Source organism: Anomaloglossus baeobatrachus, chromosome 9 (assembly GCF_048569485.1).
Source record: "Anomaloglossus baeobatrachus isolate aAnoBae1 chromosome 9, aAnoBae1.hap1, whole genome shotgun sequence".
Lineage (NCBI taxonomy): Eukaryota > Metazoa > Chordata > Amphibia > Anura > Aromobatidae > Anomaloglossus > Anomaloglossus baeobatrachus.
This window is the reverse complement of record NC_134361.1, coordinates 60,600,075-60,624,144: the sequence shown is the minus strand read 5'-3', so window position 1 is coordinate 60,624,144 and position 24,070 is coordinate 60,600,075. Positions and strand designations below refer to the sequence as shown.

General features: G+C 48.9%; 1 protein-coding gene across 1 annotated transcript in view; it reads right to left on the bottom strand.

Annotated features, from left to right (window-relative positions):
* Positions 1 to 5,445: 5,445 nt before the first annotated feature.
* SLC9A6 (solute carrier family 9 member A6) overlaps positions 5,446 to 24,070 on the bottom strand; it is an 85,744-nt gene continuing 67,119 nt past the window's right edge. The window contains 3 exon segments of the mRNA XM_075323742.1: positions 5,446 to 8,442; positions 11,371 to 11,476; positions 12,648 to 12,727. Of these exon segments, the coding sequence (XP_075179857.1) occupies positions 8,185 to 8,442; positions 11,371 to 11,476; positions 12,648 to 12,727 (444 nt within the window). The 3' untranslated portion in view covers positions 5,446 to 8,184.

The window sequence follows — 24,070 nt, the reverse complement described above, 5'->3', positions numbered from 1 at the left end:
GGAGAATGTCCCATTGTAATGGACGCAGATGAAACTGCGCAAAAGGAACTGCTTCCATTGCTGCTACCATCTTCCCTAGGAAGTGCATGAGGCGCCTCAAGGGGTGCGACTGGCCCTGCAGGAGAGATTGCACCCCTGTCTGTAGCGAGCACTGTTTGTCCAGTGGAAGTTTCACTATCGCTGAGAGAGTATGAAACTCCATGCCAAGATATATTAGTGATTGGGTCGGGGTTAGATTTGACTTTAAAAAGTTGATGATCCACCCGAAACTCTGGAGAGTCTTCAGTGCCACGTTCAGGCTGTGTTGGCATGCCTCTTGAGAGGGTGCCTTGATAAGTAGATCGTCTAAATACGGGATCACAGAGTGACCTTGCGAGTGCAGGACTGCTACTACTGCTGCCATGACCTTGGTGAAGACCCGAGGGGCTGTCGCCAGCCCGAAAGGTAGAGCTACGAACTGCAGGTGTTCGCTTCCTATAACGAAGCGTAGAAAACGCTGATGCTCTGGCGCAATCGGCACGTGGAGATAAGCATCCTTGATGTCTATTGATGCTAGGAAATCTCCTTGAGACATTGAGGCGATAACGGAGCGGAGAGATTCCATCCGGAACCTCCTGGTTTTTACGTGTTTGTTGAGCAGCTTTAGATCCAGGACGGGACGGAACGACCCGTCTTTCTTTGGCACCACAAACAAATTGGAGTAAAAACCGTGGCCTTGTTCCTGAAGAGGAACGGAAGTCACCACTCCTTCCGCCTTTAGAGCGGACACCGCTTGCAGCAGAGCATCGACTCGGTCGGGCGGTGGAGAAGTTCTGAAGAAACGAGTTGGAGGACGAGAGCTGAACTCTATCCTGTACCCGTGAGACAGAATGTCTCTCACCCAACGGTCTTTGACCTGTGACAGCCAAATGTCGCCAAAGCGGGAGAGCCTGCCACCGACCGAGGATGCGGAGAGAGGAGACTGAAAGTCATGAGGAAGCCGTCTTGGTAACGGTTCTTCCGGCTGGCTTTTTTGGGCGTGATTGAGTCCGCCAAGAGTCTGAGCTCCTCTGATCCTTTTGAGTCCTTTTGGACGAGTAGAATTGGGACCTGCCTGAGCCTCGAAAGGACCGAAAACCAGACTGTCCCCTCCTCTGTTGGGGTTTGTTTTGTCTGGGTTGCGGTAAGGATGAATCCTTACCCTTGGAGTGTTTAATGATTTCATCCAAACGCTCACCAAACAATCGGTCACGAGAAAAAGGCAAACTGGTTAAGCACTTCTTGGAAGAAGAATCTGCCTTCCATTCTCTCAACCACAGGGCTCTGCGTAAAACCACGGAGTTGGCTGACGCCACCGCCGTACGGCTCGTAGAGTCTAGGACAGCATTAATCGCGTAAGACGCGAATGCAGACATTTGAGAGGTCAATGGTGCCACCTGCGGAGCAGATGTACGTGTGACCGTGTCGACCTGTGTAAGGCCAGCTGAAATAGCTTGGAGTGCCCATACGGCTGCGAATGCTGGCGCCAACGACGCTCCAATAGCTTCATAGAAGGATTTTAACCAGAGCTCCATCTGTCTGTCAGTGGCATCTTTAAGTGCCGCCCCATCTTCCACTGCAACTAGAGATCTGGCTGCAAGCCTGGAGATTGGAGGGTCCACCTTGGGACACTGTGTCCAGCCCTTGACCACGTCAGGGGGAAAAGGATAGCGCGTATCTTTAAGCCGTTTGGAGAAACGCTTATCTGGATAAGCGTGGTGTTTCTGGATTGCGTCTCTAAAGTCAGAGTGGTCCAGAAAAGTGCTTAATTTACGCTTGGGATACCTGAAATGGAATTTCTCCTGCTGTGAAGCTGCCTCCTCCGCAGGAGGAGCTGGTGGAGAAATATCTAACATCTTATTGATGGACGCTATAAGATCATTCACTATGGCGTCACCATCCGGGGTATCTAGATTGAGAGCGGCCCCAGTATCAGAATCCTGATCAGTTACATCCGCCTCATCACACAGAGAGTCGTCCCGCTGGGACCCTGACCAGTGTGATGAAGTTGAGGGTCGCTCATAGCGAGCCCGCTTAGGTTGTCTGGGACTGTCGTCCGAGTCAGAGCCGTCACCCTGGGATGCATGGGACACCCCCGGAGCTAGGAAGTGTTCCAGCTGAGGGGGACCAGGGGGCAATGAATCAACAGTGCCCATGGTCTGAGTTACTGGTCTAGACTGCAATGTTTCAAGAATTTTAGACATAGTCATAGACAATCTGTCAGCAAAAGCTGCAAACTCCGTCCCTGTCACCTGGACAGCATTCACAGGTGGTTCTCCCTGGGTCACCTCTAGCAGAGGCCCCGGCTGAGCAATTGCCACAGGGGCCGAGCACTGCACACAATGGGGGTCAGTGGAACCTGCCGGTAGAGCAGCCCCACATGCGGTGCAGGCAGCATATAAAGTCCGTGCCTTGGCACTTTTGCTTTTTGCGGACGACATGCTGTTGTCTCCTTGAGAAATCTAAGGAGGGTATATAGCAGAAAATCACCAGCGACCGTACAGTGTAAAGTATTGCCAGCACAAAATACAAAGTACACTATGGCACAAGTGGGGGAGAGCCCTTGAGGGCTGCTTACCGCCCGCTGAAAAGCGGGTGTGAGGTCGTAGAATCCCTTGTCTGGGTCTCCCAGCCTCCCCTCTGCAGCTCAGCGTGCAGGCAGGAATGGCTGCCGGCGTCCTGTGAAGAGGGGCGGACCGTGGGCGTGCCACAAACAAAAGTGCGGGAAACTGCGTCCCACTGTGCCTAGTGTGAGGGCTGGAGTATGTAAAACAGACTCCAGCTCTTAGCGCTGCTGGTCTGTACAGCGTCCCGCCCTCCTCCTGACTGGCAGGTCTGGGGGCGGGAACGATACGAACTAGGCCGCAAAAGCCGGGGACTGTAGTAATCTAGCGCGGCCGTCATATATGCACGGCCAGCGCGGAAGTCCCCGGCGCACCACAAATCCCAGCCGCGACGCAGTAAACACTGACCCCAGCGGCCGGATCGGCCGATCGTACTAAGTCTCCTCACTCAGCAGAGCTGTAGTGAGTAACGGCACAAGCGCAGCAGCGCTGTTTACCCCGGCGCACTAACACACCCAGCAATGCTGCAGTGTGCGTGCGGTAAGCACGGGGACACGGAGTACCTTAATGAAGCAGGGTCCTGTCCCTGAGGAAACTCCGCTCCGTATCCAGCAGATCCTCCAGGGGCTGTGGATGGAGCACGGTCTCAGTGCCCGGAGACCGGTAAAGTCCCACTTCACCCAGAGCCCTAATGGGGATGGGGAAGGAATCAGCATGTGGGCTCCAGCCTCCGTACCCGCAATGGGTACCTCAACCTTAACAAACACCGCCGACCGCAAGTGGGGTGAGAAGGGAGCATGCTGGGGGCCCCCGTATGGGCCCTCTTTTCTTCCATCCGACATAGTCAGCAGCTGCTGCTGACTAAACAGTGGAGCTATGCGTGCATGTCTGACCTCCTTCGCACAAAGCATAAAACTGAGGAGCCCGTGATCCCACGGGGGGGTGTATAGCCAGAAGGGGAGGGGCCTTACACTTTTAAGTGTAATACTTTGTGTGGCCTCCGGAGGCAGTAGCTATACACCCCAATTGTCTGGGTCTCCCAATTAGGAGCGACAAAGAAATATACATCAAAAACAGACAAATAGTTTACTATTTTAAATAAAAATAAAAAAAAAAAATGGCGAAGGAAAAGAAACCACCCCTGAAGGATATATGTGGCTGGAAACTTGTAAGTGTCGATGAAGTTGGCGAGACAAGAGAAAGAGTTATAACAATAAAAATAAATGAAATGAAAGTCATTTTTATGTGTATGTATGCTTTATATATATATAAATATATATATATATATATATATATATATATACATATATATATATATATATATATATATATATATATATATATATATATATATATATATATATAATTTTATTTTTAGTTTTAGGGATCTTCCTCCTTGAGAAAGCTACAGTACCTGCGCGAAACGCGCGTTGGTGGTGATCCTGCGTTCCTGTGTTTGGGGAATCCGTACTGATGTGGGATTAGACCTCCTTAACTTCCTTTTTGCACTTGCACCTTAGGTCAATAATGGTCCCCTCCTTTTTCTGATATTGTTTTTTCTTATGTCCACATTGTTATTTTTTGTATTACCTTGCACGCTACATTTGGTGGACTGGGATACATTTTTCATACGCATGTTTTTTTTGCATGAGGTCCTTCCTTTCCTGAGTCATCATGTTTTCCCCTGACTTCTTTCTGGGGATTCCATGGTGGTCCGGCACTCTGGTCTAATTATTCCTATGGGTGTTTTCCCTATGGGAATGTATGGTCCTTTTTGGGTATATTATAAGGCGTTTCCTCCTCATATCCACAATATACTTTTCTACTGAGATAGAATTTTTGTCATTTCCTACTTGATTGTGGAGTAACTGGCAGTACTTTAACCCATTTTTGTGGGGACCTTATTTCACTACACATCATGTACCCCCCTTATCTCTTGTGGTGGATTTTAATATTTTTATTACTGTTTGTTATTGCAAATAAAGTATTTCATATTTTTGCACAAATACTCTGTTTCTCTTGTCTTTGATGCAATTTTTTTGAGTAGTGCAAACACTGAATCAGCATATTGGGGCTGGTTCTGTGTCCACATTAAATGGCTCATATAGTGAGAATTTTTTTCCTAATTTCTATTTGTATTTATGTGTATATATATATATATATATATATATATATATATATATATATATATATATATATATATATATATATTATACATACATATATATTATACATACATATATACATATATATACATATATATATATATATATATGTGTGTGTATATATATATGTATGATACATACATATACACACACATATATATATATATATATATACATACATACACACACATTTATGAGTGATATAATTAAATATATACATCATTTACCATCATTCCAGATACACATGCCCCTATGATAATACAAATAATTTTTCTTCATACGCACATAAATACCTTAATACTCCTTGCAAGAATTTCTTTCAAACAATGTGTTATTTCATTTTTTTATTGTTATAACTAACTTTTTCTTTGTCTCCCCAACTTCATTGACACTTACAAGTATCCTTCAGAGGCGTTTTCCATTTTCTTTTATGCTATTTTTTTTTTATGTATGTTTTAGCTAATACTGTGGTTCTCCTGATGAAGAAGCTAGTTAATCTTTGAAACGTGTAGGGAATGAACCCTTTTATCCCATCCTGCAACATAGATTCCTGGATTTCTTGGATTACTAGGAGTGTAGATTACTACTCCCATCCTCCTACTTAATGCCTCATTCAGACATACGGCCTTTAGGATAGATATATATATATATATATATATATATATATATATATATATATATATATATATATATATATATATATATATATCTACATATACACTGTATGTGTATATATTTATTTTCCAGTTTTGACTGCCTTATTTCATGTGCCCGTTGATTCAATCGGGCCGGTCCATGACTCACACATCAGACATTTCTTTTTTCGCGGACTCAGGCATGTGACAGCCTCGTAGGCTGAATTAGGTTCATGTTCTGCTCATGAAAAACATAGCACCTAATAGAGGCCTTACTCTAAATCTATATTTTCTCTGAAATACTTTTTAAAGCCATTTCGATTGCTGGAGAGGCGTCCGCAGGGAGGCTCCGCTCTGATTTCTCTCCCCCCGGCTTGAATGCAGATCTGTCTTTTTTAGCCTATTATAAGACAGACCTGACCACAATCAAGCTGAAGTGGGCAGGGAGGAATCAGAGGGAAGCCTCCCTGCAGACTCTTCTCCCAATACTTTCCTCTAAAACACTGACATAAACCATCATAATGAGGGAGCTTGGCATCTTTTGCTGCCCTTAGGTAAGACCGGATAGATTTCAGGTTCCCTTAAAGGGGTTGTCCACTACTAAGACAACCCCTTCTGATTCCTCGTTTACCCCTGGTAAAATAATAAAGCCTATACTCAATAAATGTACCGGCGCCCTTCCAGCAGTGCCCAAGATCACGACGTCGGGGCTCACGTGGAGTTGTGACGTCATGCGAGTCCCACGTCCTATCAGTGCCGGCTTCTGGACCAAACAAGCAATCAACAGGAAGTGAGGGCAGCGGCTGCTGCTCACTTCCTGTTGATTAACTCGTTTGGTCCGAAGGTGGGAAAACCGGAGAAGTCGGTACTGATTGGATGCAGAGCTCGCGTGACGTCACATCCCCGACACCTGGAATGGCGTTGGTACTGAAGAAGAGTATAGGCTTTATTATTTTACCTGGGGGAAACATGTGGAATCAGAAAGGGTTGTGCAAGTAGTTTACAACCCCTTTATGGCAGGTGTCTCAAACCCCTTTAAGCCAGGTGTTTCATACCCCTTTAAGCCAGGTGTTTCAAACCCCTTTAAGCCAGGTGTTTCAAACCCCTTTAAGCCAGGTGTTTCAAACCCCTTTAAGCCAGGTGTCCCAACCTCAAAGACCGCTTCGGGCTCGGGGGTCGCATGGGGCCTGAGGCTGTCATTTGCAGCCCATGGAGCACCGGATCTCCCGACACATCCTCGGGTCAGCAGAGAACATACTGTCAGATTAGGCAAAGTGTCAGTGTAAATTCAGTGACCAGGCAAGTAAACGTTAAGGTCTAATAAATAAAAAATAAAAAATAAATAAATAAAAAATAAAAAAGGAAAAATTAATTGTGATAATGTAAAGTATGAAAATATTAACAAAAATATTTTACCACTAAAAACTCTGTTTTACGTAAAAACAAACAAATATACACTTTTGGTATCGTCGTGTCCGGAACGACCCAAGCTATACAACTGTACCATAACCTACAAGATGAATATTGTAAAAATAAATCAATATTAATAAAAAAAAAACAAAACAACAAAACACTGAAAAATGTATCATTTTTATGATATGGACACAAAAAATGAAATTAAAAAAATGATCAAAAATTGGTGTGAAAATGTCACCTCATCCCTCAAGGAATGCAGCCCGGCACAATCTGGTTTATTTCTAGGTGTGACGTATTTACCCGGCTGCGTTTGAGACCCCTGCCTTCAGGCCTGGGCTACAGTGGGACATTTGGGTAACACTACTCATTGAGTTGCAGCTTTAGTCCGCCCATTTGCATATAACCCAATGAGGCGGTAGCTAAATAGTTAAAAATCAATCACAAGTGCTACAAAAAGTCGCAGTGTAGCCAGAGCCTTAATGTAATTTACGCTAAAGAAACCACAGCGCTATATAAAAAACTTTTCTACTGACGGAAAAGAAATAGATGCAGTTTCACAATGGCTGAGCTGCGATCCAACAGTCTCCACCGGAATGTGCAGTGAAAAATAAACTTTGGCTCAGATCGCCTCTTTTCTTAAAAACACGTTTTGGCTGGAAAAGCTTAAAAATAAAAAAATAAAAAAAAAATTTGCTCTTTCAACTGTCAAAGGAAAAATAACAACAACAAAAAACGAAAGAAAAAAAAGTAAGAAGGAAAGAAAAGATCATAACATAGATTATTCTTATCGGAAACAAGTTAACCAATAATTATTATTACATGTTTAGGCCACTGGAAAAAACAAAAACAAAATTAGAGCAAGAATTTGGCTCGAATTAATAGAGAGGTTTCACCATCCGCTGCCAGCAGGACATTCACTTGTTATAAAACATATTCCTCGTATTGGCAGTGTAACAGTGATGATACAAAAGGAAAAAAAAAAATCAACTATCCCCCCCTTCCCGGTAATATTTCAAGTAACATAAAGGAAAACCGTTGGCACTCATCTGGGACGCCGTATCCGCCGTAGAGCGAGTGGAACCACCACGTTTTCGTAGATAGTTCCAAATAAAGAGCGTGTGGAACCGCCATGTTTGTGTAGATGGTTCCACGTAACGTCCTATTGTACAAACGTTCCCAGAAGAAAAACAAAAAGAGACTTGATCTTCACAAGCAGCGTCATCAAGGACAGTCCCTTCCGATGCCGGATACGTAGCCTTTATACAGCTCATACAATGGGAGCCATGCAGTAGGTAGTACAACAAGTCGTCATGAGTAGAAAACAGGAAAAATATTGTTGGCAGAGAGATATCTCCTTTCACCTCCCACAAAAAAAAAAGAGAAAGATTACATGGGGCTCGGCTTTCTGGTGGCTTGCAGGTTCCCCGGAGCCTCACACTCTTCCATGACCAGACGGGTTCCTCTTAATACAAACTCGTGATCCCCGCAGGTAAGCTCCTGATCAATGCCATCCTCTGAGATGTTTCCCATCCCCCTCCTGGATACGATCGGATCTGTACTGACCGTGGTGTCGCCGTAGGTTAAGCTGATGTCTCCATCATTCAGTATCAGGTCGGAATCGTCGTCCTTTAGCTGCTCCTGGTTCTAAAATTTAAAGAAAAAGGTTTTGATGAGAATGACTTTAACGTGGACAAATTGTCTTCATTATTAAAAAAGGAGTTACTAGAATCACGTCATATGATGTGTGTTGCACCGTTGCACATTTCGGAGTCTTAGCATCATGGTACATAAATTGGCTTCTGTACATAGGGGGCTAAACATCGCCCCTTCTCAGACATCACTTCCTGCTCTGCAGCTACTTCAAGGGGTGGAAGTAACAAAGTCTGAGATCTGCAACTTCAGCCAATAGGTGACAAGCAGGAAGTGATGTCAGATGCGTGTGATATTTGGGCAACCTCTATACCGCCATGTAAAATGCAGCCATTTTTGATATTTCCTTGCTTTTAAGGGAACAGAGTGAAGAAGAAGAAGAAAAAAAATAAAAAAATAAAATCCTGGCAGATGAAATGGCCCTTGCAGATCAGTTTTACTAATTATTAAACTTTTCTCGAAGTTTCACTTTAATGTAACAGGTACAGGGTAATACGGCAAGTTATATTGGATTTCCCATCCTCGCGATTTTGACGGCAACCCATTATACAAGTTAAAGGGAATCTGTCGGCAGGTTTTTGCTACCTCATCTGAGAGCAGCATAATGTAGGAAAAGAGATTCTGAATACAGCCATGTATCACTTAGATTACTGGCTTCAGCCATTCTGAAAGGATCAGAATTTTTAGATTTAGTCATGTAGCAGAGCTGAGAGAGCTACCCCTGACCACAGCAGGCTGTCTATGGAGATTGTACATTGACTGTGAGGTGTCAATCAGAGGAGGGGGCAAGCTTGTAGTCTGGGCAATGATAAGGATCCGGCTGCTTAAACAAACATAGCAAACAGTCAATAGATCGGGCCTTGACAGAACAGACATCCCTGAATTCTCAGTGTTATCCCTTGCAGCATGCCATCGTCAGCTTACATAGCAAAAACTTGCTGACAGATTCCCTTTAAAAGCCAAAGCCTCTACTAAAGGGACTTAGAAAATTGAATTTACGGTAAAGTCCTGCACTATAATTGTTAACCATTTGAAAGTAGAGGTATGTCTGAAGACATTAAGTTAAGAAGATTAATTTGGATTGGTTATTACGGGTAACAAGGACAGAGTTTCTTGCCGACAGTTATAAATAAACGATGGTCATTTCTGTTTCCAGTTAGTAAATAGTAAATCACTAATAGGATTCGGTTCCACTTGCGTTATGCACGGGCGAGTGCAATCCGATAAAACATTGGATTGCTCTCACGCTAGTGCAAAACTATGGGGAAGTGTCCATCTGCGATTGATTTCTCACGCCATAGCGGCATGCGGAATGGATCACAGCATGCGGCGTTTGGCAGCAAGTCACGACTCATGCACCCCCAGACAAGTCTATGGGTGCATGTGAAATATTTCACTGCACTCGCATGTAATCCAAGTGCAGTGCGATGTATGCAGAGACAGACAGCGGAGGAAATGGGGAGAAAGTGCTCCCTCCCTCTTCTCCACAGCTGTGATACGATCGCAAGATCGCTTCACAGTCACATGACCCTCGGCTGACGCTCGCAGCAAAGGGTCATTAGCATATCGCTTCCAATGCTCTCGCATCGGAAGCTATATGCAAGTGGAACCATACCCATATAGTAACTATCACCAGTCGTTCATTGCCTGTTACAACATTTCCCCACACTTTGGTGGTGATAGACTATGCAATGTGACACCTATTGCATCTGTGAGCACAAATTCTACATTTTGCAACTACAAACAGGTCTCTCTGCTGCTCATCAGGGTCTCCTGTCTCCAGAACGGAAAAACAAAAACAAATGTCCATTAGAAAAGGAGGGAGAGGGAAAGATATTCTGATAGAGACTGCTATGAAATAACCAGTGTACACTACAAAAAGACTAGTCATTGTCTTTTAGCAGTTGCAAAAGGATCAGAAGTCCAAAATGGGACACGATCAAAACTTATCTCCCACGACAATCATCTGTTTGAGCCCCCATACAGACCTTAGCCGTCGATATTGGCATATTCAGCCAATATTGGTCTAACGTGTATGGGGGGCTCATCTGTGATTTGTTGTCATGTACTTTTCCTATCTGAATGTAGAAAAATCTATTTGCGGACATGATGTGACCTGCATAAGCTATGACTGTGCTATAGATGTGCAGGATGCAACTTGACCTCTCAGATCCCTAAAAATGAAACCTGATTCAACTGGATCATGTGTAAGGTCATTTCACACTGCGTTGTGATCTCCGTTCAGTGGTCCCGTCAGGGCTTCCATCTGAACCCCCCGCAAACGGGTTTTGGACACATGCGCCGACGGAGCCATTGACTATAATGGACCAGACGGGGTCACTGTGTGCTTTGTCGTGCTCCATTTTCAGGAGTATACGCTTACTGGAGGTGGACACCCAAATGTAGTAGACAGCGTCTGGATGTCTGCCTCCAGTAAGTGTATACTCCCGAAAATGGTGCATGACAGAGCACATGGTGAATCCTTCTGCATCATTAGTCAGTGGCTCGTCGGCGCATGCGTAAGAAAACCCGTTTTGCGGGGGGTTCAGAAGGAAGCCCCGACGGGACCACTGAACGGAGATCGGAACACAGTGTGAAAGTTGCCTAAGAGAATTCTTGAAAACACCCAAATAATCATTACTTTCCTTGAAATGCCTCCAGCACTAGGATATCAACGCTGCAGCCATGTCAACATAGAAAGCGGCAGAGGAAACGCCGGAGCGGCCGGGGCATCAAGGGGCAAGTAATGCTTCTTTTGTCATTTTTAAGTATTTTCTACTTCTGGCCCATTTTGTAAAAACAGCCATCACCTTTAATATAAGAAGACTGATGACCATTTCCGAATACGACCTAGAAATGAAATCTCAAAAGTGAAATAAAAGTTGTCATAAACACCAAATCCCATAGGAGCGACCATCTTACCTCATAGGCTTGAGGACTCGTTAGGCATCTTGCAAGGGGGCCACAACAATTGGGCAGTGTACTGGAAAGCGGAGGTCCGCTGTGTGTCAGCAGGGGTTTTAAGTAGCTACGTATATTGAGAAAAACTGCAGAAACTCACAATTCATATTACAGAAGAATAGTCTACGCTTATGAAAAACGCCTTTGCTAATCTACATTCTGCTATTTTGAGCACCAGACCTGTCAGACTCCACCACGGCATGGAGGATTCCTGATTCTTGGGAGCTAAATCAATCATATGACATCTGATGGATGACAAATGATATGGCAGATTAAATCCTAGTGTTTTACAACTAAGCAAGTCTCCAAAAGAAGCCCCTAAGCTATGTCCATTGTACATACAGGCCAATGGCCCTCACCTTTGGCTAATAAAATAATCCCTCCCCTACTGTGTAGCATTCTCCTCTAGGATGCCCGCCATATTTGCTGTCTCCTTGCTTCACCTCCGGCTTGCTCGTCCCCCCTTTTGCCATCTTGATGATTCTCTGGTTCAAGACTGTGGCTCTCTCGTAGGGTCCTTTGCTCACCTGCATATCAGCCAGTGCCAAGTCACCAAAGGGGACCTTACCCTTATTGCTCAGAGCAACGGGGTAAATTTCAAGGGTTGCTTCAGTGCCAAATTGCCAGGCACTGATCCACTTGTCATCTGACCTTCCCGTTTGTCCAGACCTTTTACCGGTCCCCTGCCGGCGATCACCTTGGCTGGTCTAATACTGTGAATGATCTCTACATGTCGTAACGTCTGCTTGTCCAACTACAACTGTTACACCGCTTTCCACAAATTGTGTCTATTTACATGTCAGCCTTTGCTAACGCCCTGGGATTTCCTTTGGGAAAGTCTGCAATTTCCCGAAGAGGTTCCGATTTAACTCGGTGCCAAACCAGTAACACCCCAATGGATCCATCTTATTCCCACTAGGCCTCATGGCACTTATTAACACCATAAGCCCTAACCGGAAGTCTGCAGAGAGATTACAAAAGAAGACAAAGGACTCTATGAAAGCACAAGCCACCATGCCGACCCACAGAATACCAAAAATATTTACACCGCCACCTTCTGTGGCACATCCTCACAATTGTGTCTGGACTGTGCCATTTGCCTTTGACTCCTTCAGATACTCAGCCTGAAGATGCAGAAAATAAATCTTGTCCTTCTACTATATCAGCTTATGTGAACATGGTAGGATGAAGAATGTGTTCGGCACACGGTTAATGATTATTGGAAAGTGAAAGGATACTTGTGATCAAAGTTGTACCACAGCCTAAAAATCCAGGCGCTCTCCGCTTTTGTGCTTCTCCGTTCACCCTCCGGAAGTCCCTGTAATGACAAAAAGTTAAAAAAAAGAGAATTTTGTTTACTTACCGTAAATTCTTTTTCTTATAGTTCCGACATGGGAGACCCAAACCATGGGTGTATAGCTACTGCCTCCGGAGGACACACAAAGTACTACACTAAAAGTGTAGCTCCTCCCTCCGAGCATATACACTCCCCGGATGACAATCCAACCCAGTTTAGTGCCAAAGCTGAAGGAGGACATCCACCCATAAGTAGAGATAGAGTAAAACCCGGAATAACCGGAACTTCTGTCTACAACAACAGCCGGTGAAAACACACGGAACAAGAAAACTGCCAACAGGCAACAGGGAGGGTGCTGGGTCTCCCATGTCGGAACTATAAGAAAAAGAATTTACGGTAAGTAAACAAAATTCTCTTTTTCTTTATCGTTCCTTATGGGAGACCCAAACCATGGGACGTCTCAAAGCAGTCCATGGGTGGGAAATAAATAGAAACCGAGAAGTAGGCAAAACCTAACTTCACAAATGGGCGACAGCCGTCCGAAGGATGCGTCTGCCCAAGCTCGCATCTGCCGAAGCATGAGCATGCACTTGGTAGTGCTTCGAAAGAGAGTGCAGACCAGACCAAGTGGCAGCCTGACAGACCTGCTGAGCCGTAGCCTAAGAGGCACCGACGGCTCTGGTCGAGTGCGCCTTAATCCCCGGCGGGGGAGGCATCTGAGAACATTGGTAGGCATCGGATATGGCCGACCTATTCAATGAGCTGGGGTCGGTTTAGAAGCCGAGAGACCCTTGCGCTGACGTGTGGTCAGCACACAAGAGAGGTGCACCGCCTAAGAAACAGCGGTGCGTGACACATAGATCCGGAGCGTCCGCACCAAATCTAAAGCATGCAACGCTTTCTCAAAGCGATGCATAGGGGCCGAACAAAGGGAAGACAATGAAATGTCCTGGTTAAGGTGGAAAGGAGACACCACCTTAGGGAGAAGGCCCGGAGTTGGACGGAGAACCACCTTGTCTTGGTGACTCCGAAGAGAGCACAGTCAAATAAGAGACTCTCCTGAGAGAAATTATGGCCACCAGAAAGACCACTTTCTGTGAAAGACTAAACAACGAAACCTCCCTAAGAGGCTCAAAGGGGGGTTTCTGTAAGGCCATGAGAACCAGAGTAAGGTCTCAGGGATCCAGAGACCGCCGGTAAGGCGGAACGATGTGAGATGCGCCCTGCATGAAGGTGCGCACCTGGGCCAGTTGGGCGAAATGCCGCTGGACCAATGCTGACAGAGCCGAGACCTGTCCCTTGAGAGAATTGAGGGGGACAGGATGGTCGGCAAGGAAAAAACGGCCAAGGAGCATGGCCGGAAGAACGACACCAGGACAGGAAAATTCTCCAAGTCCTGAGGTAAATCCTGGCCGAGGAAGACTTCTGAGCCTGAGTCATAATGAAGATGACCTCGGAAGGAATGCCTGAAGCCGTAAGGATTCAGGGCTCAAGAGCCACGCCGTCAATCTGAGAGCCGCAGAATTGTTGTGGAAAACGGACCCTCTGAGAGAACGTCTGGCCGGTCCGGGAGATGCCACAGCCCCTCTACGAACAGACGGAGCAGGTCTAGGAACCAAGCTCGCCTGGGCCTGGGGCGATGAGTACGACCCGACGGCCCTCCATTTTGATCTTGCGCAGGACTCTGGGCAAGAGAGCTAGAGGGGGAAACACGTAGGCCAGACGGAACTGGGACCAATCTGGAACCAGCGCGTCCGCTGCCAAGGCCTGAGGATCGTGGGAGCGAGCCACGTAAACCGGGACCTTGATGTTGTGCCGGGATGCCATTAGATCCCTTCCGGAGTGCCCTGCCTGCTAAATTGACCGGAACACTGCCGGATGCAGGGCTCACCCGCCGCTGTCCACGGTTTCGCCTGGGATGTGGACTGCGGATATGGTGGACTTGGAGTCCTCCGTCCACTGAAGGATATGTTGAACTTCCAACATTGCTAGGCGGCTGCGAATCCAAGGACTACAGCCCTGATTTCTAGCACATTGATCGAGAGGGCTGATTCGGACGGAATCCGAGTGCCCTGTGCTCGGTGGTGGAGAAACTGCTCCCCAGCCGGATAGACTGGCATCCGTGGTGAGAATCACCCAGGACGGGGCCAGAAAAAAGCGTCCCTGGTACAGAGAGAGGGGCCGAAGCCACCACTTAAAGAGAGCTCCTGGTCTGTGGCGACAGAGCCACCAGTCTGTGCAAGGAAGAAGTCCCTTGCTCCAACAGCGGAAAATGTCCAGCTGCAGGGGACGCAGATGGAACTGGCAAGGGGAACCGCTTCGATTGACGCCACCATCTGACCCAGCTTCTGCATGAGGTGCCTGATGGAATGACGGCGGAGCCTCTGCAGAGAGCGGACCGCCAGATGAAGAGACTGCTGTTTGATTAAGGGCAGCTTCACAAGTGCCAGCAGAGTCTCGAATTGCATCCCCAGGTACGTAAGTTCCTGGGTCGGGGTCAGAGTGGACTTTGGAAGCGTGGCGAGAGTGAGCGAGACACTCCGCTGAGAGTGAGCGAGACACTCCGCTGAGAGTGAGCGAGACACTCCGCTGAGAGTGAGCGAGACACTCCGCTGAGAGTGAGCGAGACACTCCGCTGAGAGTGAGCGAGACACTCCGCTGAGAGTGAGCGAGACACTCCGCTGAGAGTGAGCGAGACACTCCGCTGAGAGTGAGCGAGACACTCCGCTGAGAGTGAGCGAGACACTCCGCTGAGAGTGAGCGAGACACTCCGCTGAGAGTGAGCGAGACACTCCGCTGAGAGTGAGCGAGACACTCCGCTGAGAGTGAGCGAGACACTCCGCTGAGAGTGAGCGAGACACTCCGCTGAGAGTGAGCGAGACACTCCGCTGAGAGTGAGCGAGACACTCCGCTGAGAGTGAGCGAGACACTCCGCTGAGAGTGAGCGAGACACTCCGCTGAGAGTGAGCGAGACACTCCGCTGAGAGTGAGCGAGACACTCCGCTGAGAGTGAGCGAGACACTCCGCTGAGAGTGAGCGAGACACTCCGCTGAGAGTGAGCGAGACACTCCGCTGAGAGTGAGCGAGACACTCCGCTGAGAGTGAGCGAGACACTCCGCTGAGAGTGAGCGAGACACTCCGCTGAGAGTGAGCGAGACACTCCGCTGAGAGTGAGCGAGACACTCCGCTGAGAGTGAGCGAGACACTCCGCTGAGAGTGAGCGAGACACTCCGCTGAGAGTGAGCGAGACACTCCGCTGAGAGTGAGCGAGACACTCCGCTGAGAGTGAGCGAGACACTCCGCTGAGAGTGAGCGAGACACTCCGCTGAGAGTGAGCGAGACACTCCGCTGAGAGTGAGCGAGACACTCCGCTGAGAGTGAGCGAGACACTCCGCTGAGAGTGAGCGAGACACTCCGCTGAGAGTGAGCGAGACACTCCGCTGAGAGTGAGCGAGACACTCCGCTGAGAGTGAGCGAGACACTCCGCTGAGAGTGAGCGAGACACTCCGCTGAGAGTGAGCGAGACACTCCGCTGAGAGTGAGCGAGACACTCCGCTGAGAGTGAGCGAGACACTCCGCTGAGAGTGAGCGAGACACTCCGCTGAGAGTGAGCGAGACACTCCGCTGAGAGTGAGCGAGACACTCCGCTGAGAGTGAGCGAGACACTCCGCTGAGAGTGAGCGAGACACTCCGCTGAGAGTGAGCGAGACACTCCGCTGAGAGTGAGCGAGACACTCCGCTGAGAGTGAGCGAGACACTCCGCTGAGAGTGAGCGAGACACTCCGCTGAGAGTGAGCGAGACACTCCGCTGAGAGTGAGCGAGACACTCCGCTGAGAGTGAGCGAGACACTCCGCTGAGAGTGAGCGAGACACTCCGCTGAGAGTGAGCGAGACACTCCGCTGAGAGTGAGCGAGACACTCCGCTGAGAGTGAGCGAGACACTCCGCTGAGAGTGAGCGAGACACTCCGCTGAGAGTGAGCGAGACACTCCGCTGAGAGTGAGCGAGACACTCCGCTGAGAGTGAGCGAGACACTCCGCTGAGAGTGAGCGAGACACTCCGCTGAGAGTGAGCGAGACACTCCGCTGAGAGTGAGCGAGACACTCCGCTGAGAGTGAGCGAGACACTCCGCTGAGAGTGAGCGAGACACTCCGCTGAGAGTGAGCGAGACACTCCGCTGAGAGTGAGCGAGACACTCCGCTGAGAGTGAGCGAGACACTCCGCTGAGAGTGAGCGAGACACTCCGCTGAGAGTGAGCGAGACACTCCGCTGAGAGTGAGCGAGACACTCCGCTGAGAGTGAGCGAGACACTCCGCTGAGAGTGAGCGAGACACTCCGCTGAGAGTGAGCGAGACACTCCGCTGAGAGTGAGCGAGACACTCCGCTGAGAGTGAGCGAGACACTCCGCTGAGAGTGAGCGAGACACTCCGCTGAGAGTGAGCGAGACACTCCGCTGAGAGTGAGCGAGACACTCCGCTGAGAGTGAGCGAGACACTCCGCTGAGAGTGAGCGAGACACTCCGCTGAGAGTGAGCGAGACACTCCGCTGAGAGTGAGCGAGACACTCCGCTGAGAGTGAGCGAGACACTCCGCTGAGAGTGAGCGAGACACTCCGCTGAGAGTGAGCGAGACACTCCGCTGAGAGTGAGCGAGACACTCCGCTGAGAGTGAGCGAGACACTCCGCTGAGAGTGAGCGAGACACTCCGCTGAGAGTGAGCGAGACACTCCGCTGAGAGTGAGCGAGACACTCCGCTGAGAGTGAGCGAGACACTCCGCTGAGAGTGAGCGAGACACTCCGCTGAGAGTGAGCGAGACACTCCGCTGAGAGTGAGCGAGACACTCCGCTGAGAGTGAGCGAGACACTCCGCTGAGAGTGAGCGAGACACTCCGCTGAGAGTGAGCGAGACACTCCGCTGAGAGTGAGCGAGACACTCCGCTGAGAGTGAGCGAGACACTCCGCTGAGAGTGAGCGAGACACTCCGCTGAGAGTGAGCGAGACACTCCGCTGAGAGTGAGCGAGACACTCCGCTGAGAGTGAGCGAGACACTCCGCTGAGAGTGAGCGAGACACTCCGCTAAGAGAGTGAGTGCTGACAGTCTGCACTGGAAGAAGCCCTGACTAGAAGGGCGTCCAGGTAAGGAATCACTACCAACCCCTGGAGGAGCAGAACCGCAACTGGTGAATACACGAGGGGCCGTGGCTAACCCAAGGGGAGAGCCACGATTGGAAATGTTCCTCTCCGATTACAAAACGTAGCCAACGCTGGTGAAAAGCGAATGGCACAAGCAGAGAGACATCTCTGATGTCGATGGAAGCTAAGAAATCTCCTTGGGTCATTGACTGATCGCAGAGATTTCTGCAAAATTGCCGCACCTGAACATGCTTGTTGAGAAGCTTTGAGATCCAGGTCGGAAAGCACCGTCCTTTTCGGGGACGAGATTTGAGTAGAAATCTGAGAACCGTTCCCAGTCGGGAACTGGTACAATTACTCCATTGGCCTGCAAAAATGCCACGGCCTGTGAGAAGGCGGCGGCCTTGGAGCAGGGGGGAGTTGTCAGAAAAAAATCTGTTTTGTAGCCGTGGGAGAGGGAAACCCACACCCACTGATCGAAGACGTGTCGCAACCACACGTCGCCCAAGAGGGAGAGCCTGCCACCGACCAAGTACGTTACTGGCGCGGCCAGATAATCAAGAGGAGGCTGCCCTGGTGGCAGCAGCTCCTACCGACTTAGGACACGGCTTCATGCGCCAGTTGGTTTACGGACTTTGGCTGAGTCAGTGGACGAGGCCGGGGGCTTAGAGGACGACCAGTTAGAGGAAACGAAAGCTCGACTGGTTCCTGCCCTGGAAGGTTTCCTGGGTTGTGGCATGGAAGTACTCTTCCTGCCAAAAGCTTCCTTAATAATTTCATCCAGCTGTTCACCGAAAAGACTGGTCCCAGCAAAAGGGAGTCCAGCAAGGAACTTCTTAAGAAGCCTCTGCCTTCCACTCTCGAAGCCAAAGGAACCTGCGGATAGCGAGGGAAGTAGCCGAGGCCACCGCAGTGCGGTGACAGTCTCCAGCTATAGGATGAAAAGACTGAAGCCTGGAAGTTAAGGTAACCAAATCGGGCATAAAGGCCCTGGTGAGGGAATGCGTCTCCTCCCGAGAAGCAGAGATGGCTTTGAGAGCCCGCACTGCTGCAAAAGATGGGGAGAATGAGGCCCCTGCCGCCTCATATATACATTTGGCCAGAAGGACAACCTGGCGGACAGTGGGATCCTCAGAGAGGAGCCGTCAGCCACTGATACAACTGTCCGGGCTTAAAGTCTAGACCCCGGAGGGTCCACCCTTGGTGAATGAGCCCACTCCTTGACCACCATTGGTGGAAAGGGGAAACAGTCATCAGACCCACGCTCTGGAAGCGTCTGTCAGGACAGGCTCTGGGCTTGGTCACAGTGACCTGAATGCTGGAGTGGATAAGGAACACACTCCTTGTACTCCTAGGCAAGGTATACTGATGCTTTTCTGCCAAAGAGGGGTGCTCCCCTGAAACAGGCGGATTGAGGTCCAGTACAAGTATAATGGACCCAATCAAATCATTAGCATCTGCGTCACTTTCAGACAGATCAACAGGGTACATGGAGAGCGCCCGAGCCCCCAGTGAGTCAGAAGTACGCTTAAAGCGTTTGTCAGGACAGGCCCTGGGTTTAGTCACAGTGGCCTGCTCTCTTAGCTGAGATAAACAGGTGTTTTTCTACCCGAGAAGCCTGTTCTTCTGACACTGGAGGGTTAAGGTCCAGAACGGAGTTAATGGACGCTATCAAAACGCTAACATCTGCATCACCATCGGTATCAATGGGGTACATAGACGAAGCGTCTGAGCCCCCAATAAGGGCATCCTCCTCGCCTTGTGACTCGGCCCGTGAGGCAGAGCCGTGGGACGAGGAAGGAGAGGAGTCCCTGCGTCTCCGTTTAGGAGGACGGGGTCTGGGATTAGGTGAAACAGACTCTGTGAGCTCTGCAGGGCGAGCTGGAGCAGCAGAGGCACCCTGAGACGGGGGCTGATGCATGCTTAGCAGCGTCCGAGACAACTGTCCAATGGAGTCTGCAAAGGACTGGGAAATAGCATTGGAAAAAGATGTTACCCAAGGCGGGGGTGCAGCCTGGGGGGACTCCCGGCTGAGGCACCACCACGTTAGAACAGGCATTACAGTGTGGGTCTGCAATACGAGCTTGCATGCAGAGCATGTAGTGAGAACCACCTTGTCTTTACAGTCTTGGAGCCTTGCTCCTAGAGTGAGACATGCTGCTGAGGAGGAGGTTCTATAATAAAGAATTAACTCCTTTAGAATGCCCTGAAAGTGTATAAAAGTGCACAACCATGAGGTTGTGACTTATCAGACCGCTATTATGTGTGCCCTCCATACCAAGCCTGGACCCCCAGCCAGATATTCACTCCTTCTGCAGTTAGCAGCCAGCGCCAACCAGCGTGCTAAGAACGCTGAGAAAATGGCGCCAGAGTGAGGGGGGGAGGCGGGGGTTAACCCAGGAGCGGGAATCGGAGGGCTAAGGAGATGTACAGGGGAGGGAATCATCTCCTCAGAGAGGAGTGTTCTCCCCTGTGCAGAGCGGCCGGCGGTCGGCGCTGCAGTGTCCCCCTGCATGACCGACATGCAGGGGAACGAAACGAAACTAGGCCGCGGCTGAAGCCGGGGCCTAGAGTTATGCATGCGGCCGAAAATCAGGCATCATCGGCGCGGTTCTCAGTAAAAACCGTGGAATCGGCCGGAAACACAGTAAAAAGCAGCGTTATTAAAGTACATCACTGTCCCCCCCAATAAAAATGCCCCACATTGCAGAAGGACCCTCTGAATAACGTCTCTATACTTAGCTTGGAGACGCAGGGCCCAGTCCCTGTGGGGTGGGGGTTCAGTGCTCCGTCCAGCAGGGTCCTGCAAAAGGGCTGCGGATGGAGGCCGGTCTCCTGCCAGGCAGTGAGAACCGTGTTGGCTCTAACTTCAAGCCAGAGCCCCTAAGGGATGGCGAAGGAGCGCGGCATGAAGGGCTCCTGCCCTGAAGTCAACCTTAACAGCACCGCCGCCAGGGGGGTGAGAAGGGACATGCCGGGAGTCCAGTGGACCCGCTTTTCTTCCAAATCTTTAGAAAAAATGAAAAATCAAAAGAGGATGCATGTGTGTGTGTGACCTCCTGAACACAAAGCATGAAACTGGGTTGGATTGTCATCCGGGGAGTGTATATGCTCGGAGGGAGGAGCTACACTTTTAGTGTAGTACTTTGTGTGTCCTCCGGAGGCAGTAGCTATACACCCATGGTTTGGGTCTCCCATAAGGAACGATAAAGAAAAACTGATGGAACTTACACACTCACATAAAGATAATCTATGTGATAGATAATGAATAGAATGGCCAGACACGAGCTACTAACGGCTATATTCAACCCCTCCTGGCCAGGAGAACCAGGGGAGACCGTATGTGCCATACGCCTTCCACTTTTGGTTGATAAATTGAATAATGCTCCATGACAAGTTCAGAACTTGGGCTATTATATTTTATATAACCTAACCCTGCTTTACTGTTCTCCTCCTCACCTTTATCCCTGATCTATCCGGTGTGTTCCTTGGTTTTCATGATGCTATTTGATGTTCTCAAAACAAACCTACTGTAGTAATTCTGAGAATAAATTACGCACAGGTGGACTGAATTTACTAATTAGGCGACTTGTGGAGGCAATTGGTCACTCAGGATTTTATTTAGGGTATCAGACCTTCAAGGGTGGCCAAATCCAAAAGCACTTCACAAATTTCAGATTTATAATTTCTAAAATATTTAGCATAATTTTGATTACAGTTCACAAATACTTGCTACTTAGTGTTGGTATATCACATAAAATCCCAATAAAATACATTTGAAGGGGTACTCCGGGGAAATAAAAAATATTCTAATGTCCCTGCCCTCAAACTATAAAGATGAGATGTGTAGTGCTGTTCCAAATCTTCACACTACCTGTAATTCAGTGTGATGCTGGAGCCGCTCCTAGGTACTCCCCCTTCCTTCTGGGTCGTTACATCACAGATCGGGAGAGTAGCCACTGAATTACAGGTAGTGTGAAGATATGGAACAGCACTACACACCTCCTTTTCATAGTTTATGAGGGCAGGGCCATTAGAATATTATTTTTTATCTTCCCAAAGTACCCCTTTAAGTTTCTGGGTGTATCTTAAAAAAAAACCCAAAAAACTGAAAAAGTTCACGGGGGTATGAATATTTTTTTAGGCACACATTATATTATACACACACACATACACATTTGTGTGTATATTATTATAATATATATATATTATAATAATATACACACAAGTGTGTATGTGTATGTAATATATATATACATATCTATATATATATATATAATTGCCTTATTCTGTCTGTCTTGCTCCAAAATTCTGTCCTTACCGCGACAAGCGTCTCATTGGCCGCTCACCTCGCCTCGGCTCCTCCCCCCGCACGGATTGGCCGCTCGCCTCGCCTCCGCACCCCTGCACGGATTGGCCGCTCGCCCAGGCTCCGCCCCCCACACGGATTGGTCTCTTGCCCCGGCCCCCTGTACGCATTGGCAACTCGGCCACGCCCCGCCCCCCTCACGCATTGCACGCTCGCTCTGGCCCCGCCCCACGCACGCATTCCCCGAACCGACACGGAGCCACGACTCCCAGGTGAGTGCTGTACCCCCGGGAGCCCACATCAGCGTACGCCGGCAACCCAGCCGACACATACCCTCGCATTGCTGGGGTTGCCGGCGTACGCTGGTGTGGGCTCCCGTGCGAGCGGGGGGCGGGGTACGCTGGTAACCATGGTACACATCGAGTAATATTGTGTAGCATGGTTACCAGCGTACACCGACTCCCAGGTGAGCGCATCAAGGTCCTGCAGCGGCGGAACACGCACACACGCACACACACACATAAGAACAGAAACACACACATCAGATCACACTCACTCTCACACACACATCAGATCGCATCCCCACACTCACAACTTCCAGTGATATCGCTTGCTTCTCGGCGGCGATACTGTGCGGGCAGTTACCTTCCAGGACCTGCCAGAAAGATCACATGGCCAGAAGCATGTGGTATCTCCGGATGTTGTGAGTGTGAGCGCGTATGTGCAATATCGTCAATGTGTGTGCGTGTATGCGATCGTGTGTGTGCGTGTATGCGATCGGGTGTATGCAATCGGGTGTGTGCGTGTCGGCAGAAGGCAGAGGAACACGGTGTGCAGCACAGCTGCTGGGACCGCCCACCGGAGGGCACAGGCAAAAGTGGGGTGTGAGTGTATGCGATCAGATGTGTGCGTGTATACTGTCTGATGTGTGACTGTGCAGCACGATGGGGGGTGTGCAGCATGGGGGATGGAGCACGATGTGGAGTGCACAGCATGGGGGATGGAGCAGCACGATGGGGGGTGCGCAGCATGGGGAATGGAGCACGATGGGGGGTGCACACCTCCCCCCAAAACACACACCCACACACACCGCCACACACGCACTGCACAACACACCACACACACACTGGGAACCACAAACACCGCCCTACAGAGACACCCACACACACAGACAACGCTCCACACACACAACACCCAACACACAAACACCGCGGCACACACAAATATACGCACATACCGCACGACACACACATTGCACAAAACATACCTCCCACCAAAACACACACACACCCCACACCCACACACAACGCTACAGACACACAGCGCTCCAAAAACAACGCAAAACACACAACGCAACACACAAACAACACCGCTCTCACCCCCGCCACACCCAGAATATTTACAGCGCCAATTGGGCCACCTTCTAGTATATATATATATATATATATATATATATATATATATATATATATATATATATATATATATATATATATATATATATATATATATATATATATATATATATATATATATATATATACATACACACATATACATATATATATATATATACATATATATATATATATACACACACATACATACATATACACACACACACACACACACACACACACACACCGTATTTTTCGGATTATAAGACGCACTTTTCCTCTCAAAAAATTTGTGCAGCCGGGCGGCTGTGCAGACTGCGGTTGCTGTCCTAGTCTGTCCGCAGTCCCGGCTTCAAATGATGGCGCCGGGAGTCAGAGCATGCGCAGATGAAGCTCTTTGATGAGAGCTCCATCTGCGCACGCGCCGCTCTGGGCACCATTTCTTTGAAGCCCGGACTGGTGACAGACTGGGACACTCGCCACACTGGTCTGCTCCACCACACAACCACTGCAACTTCCGCTGGCTCC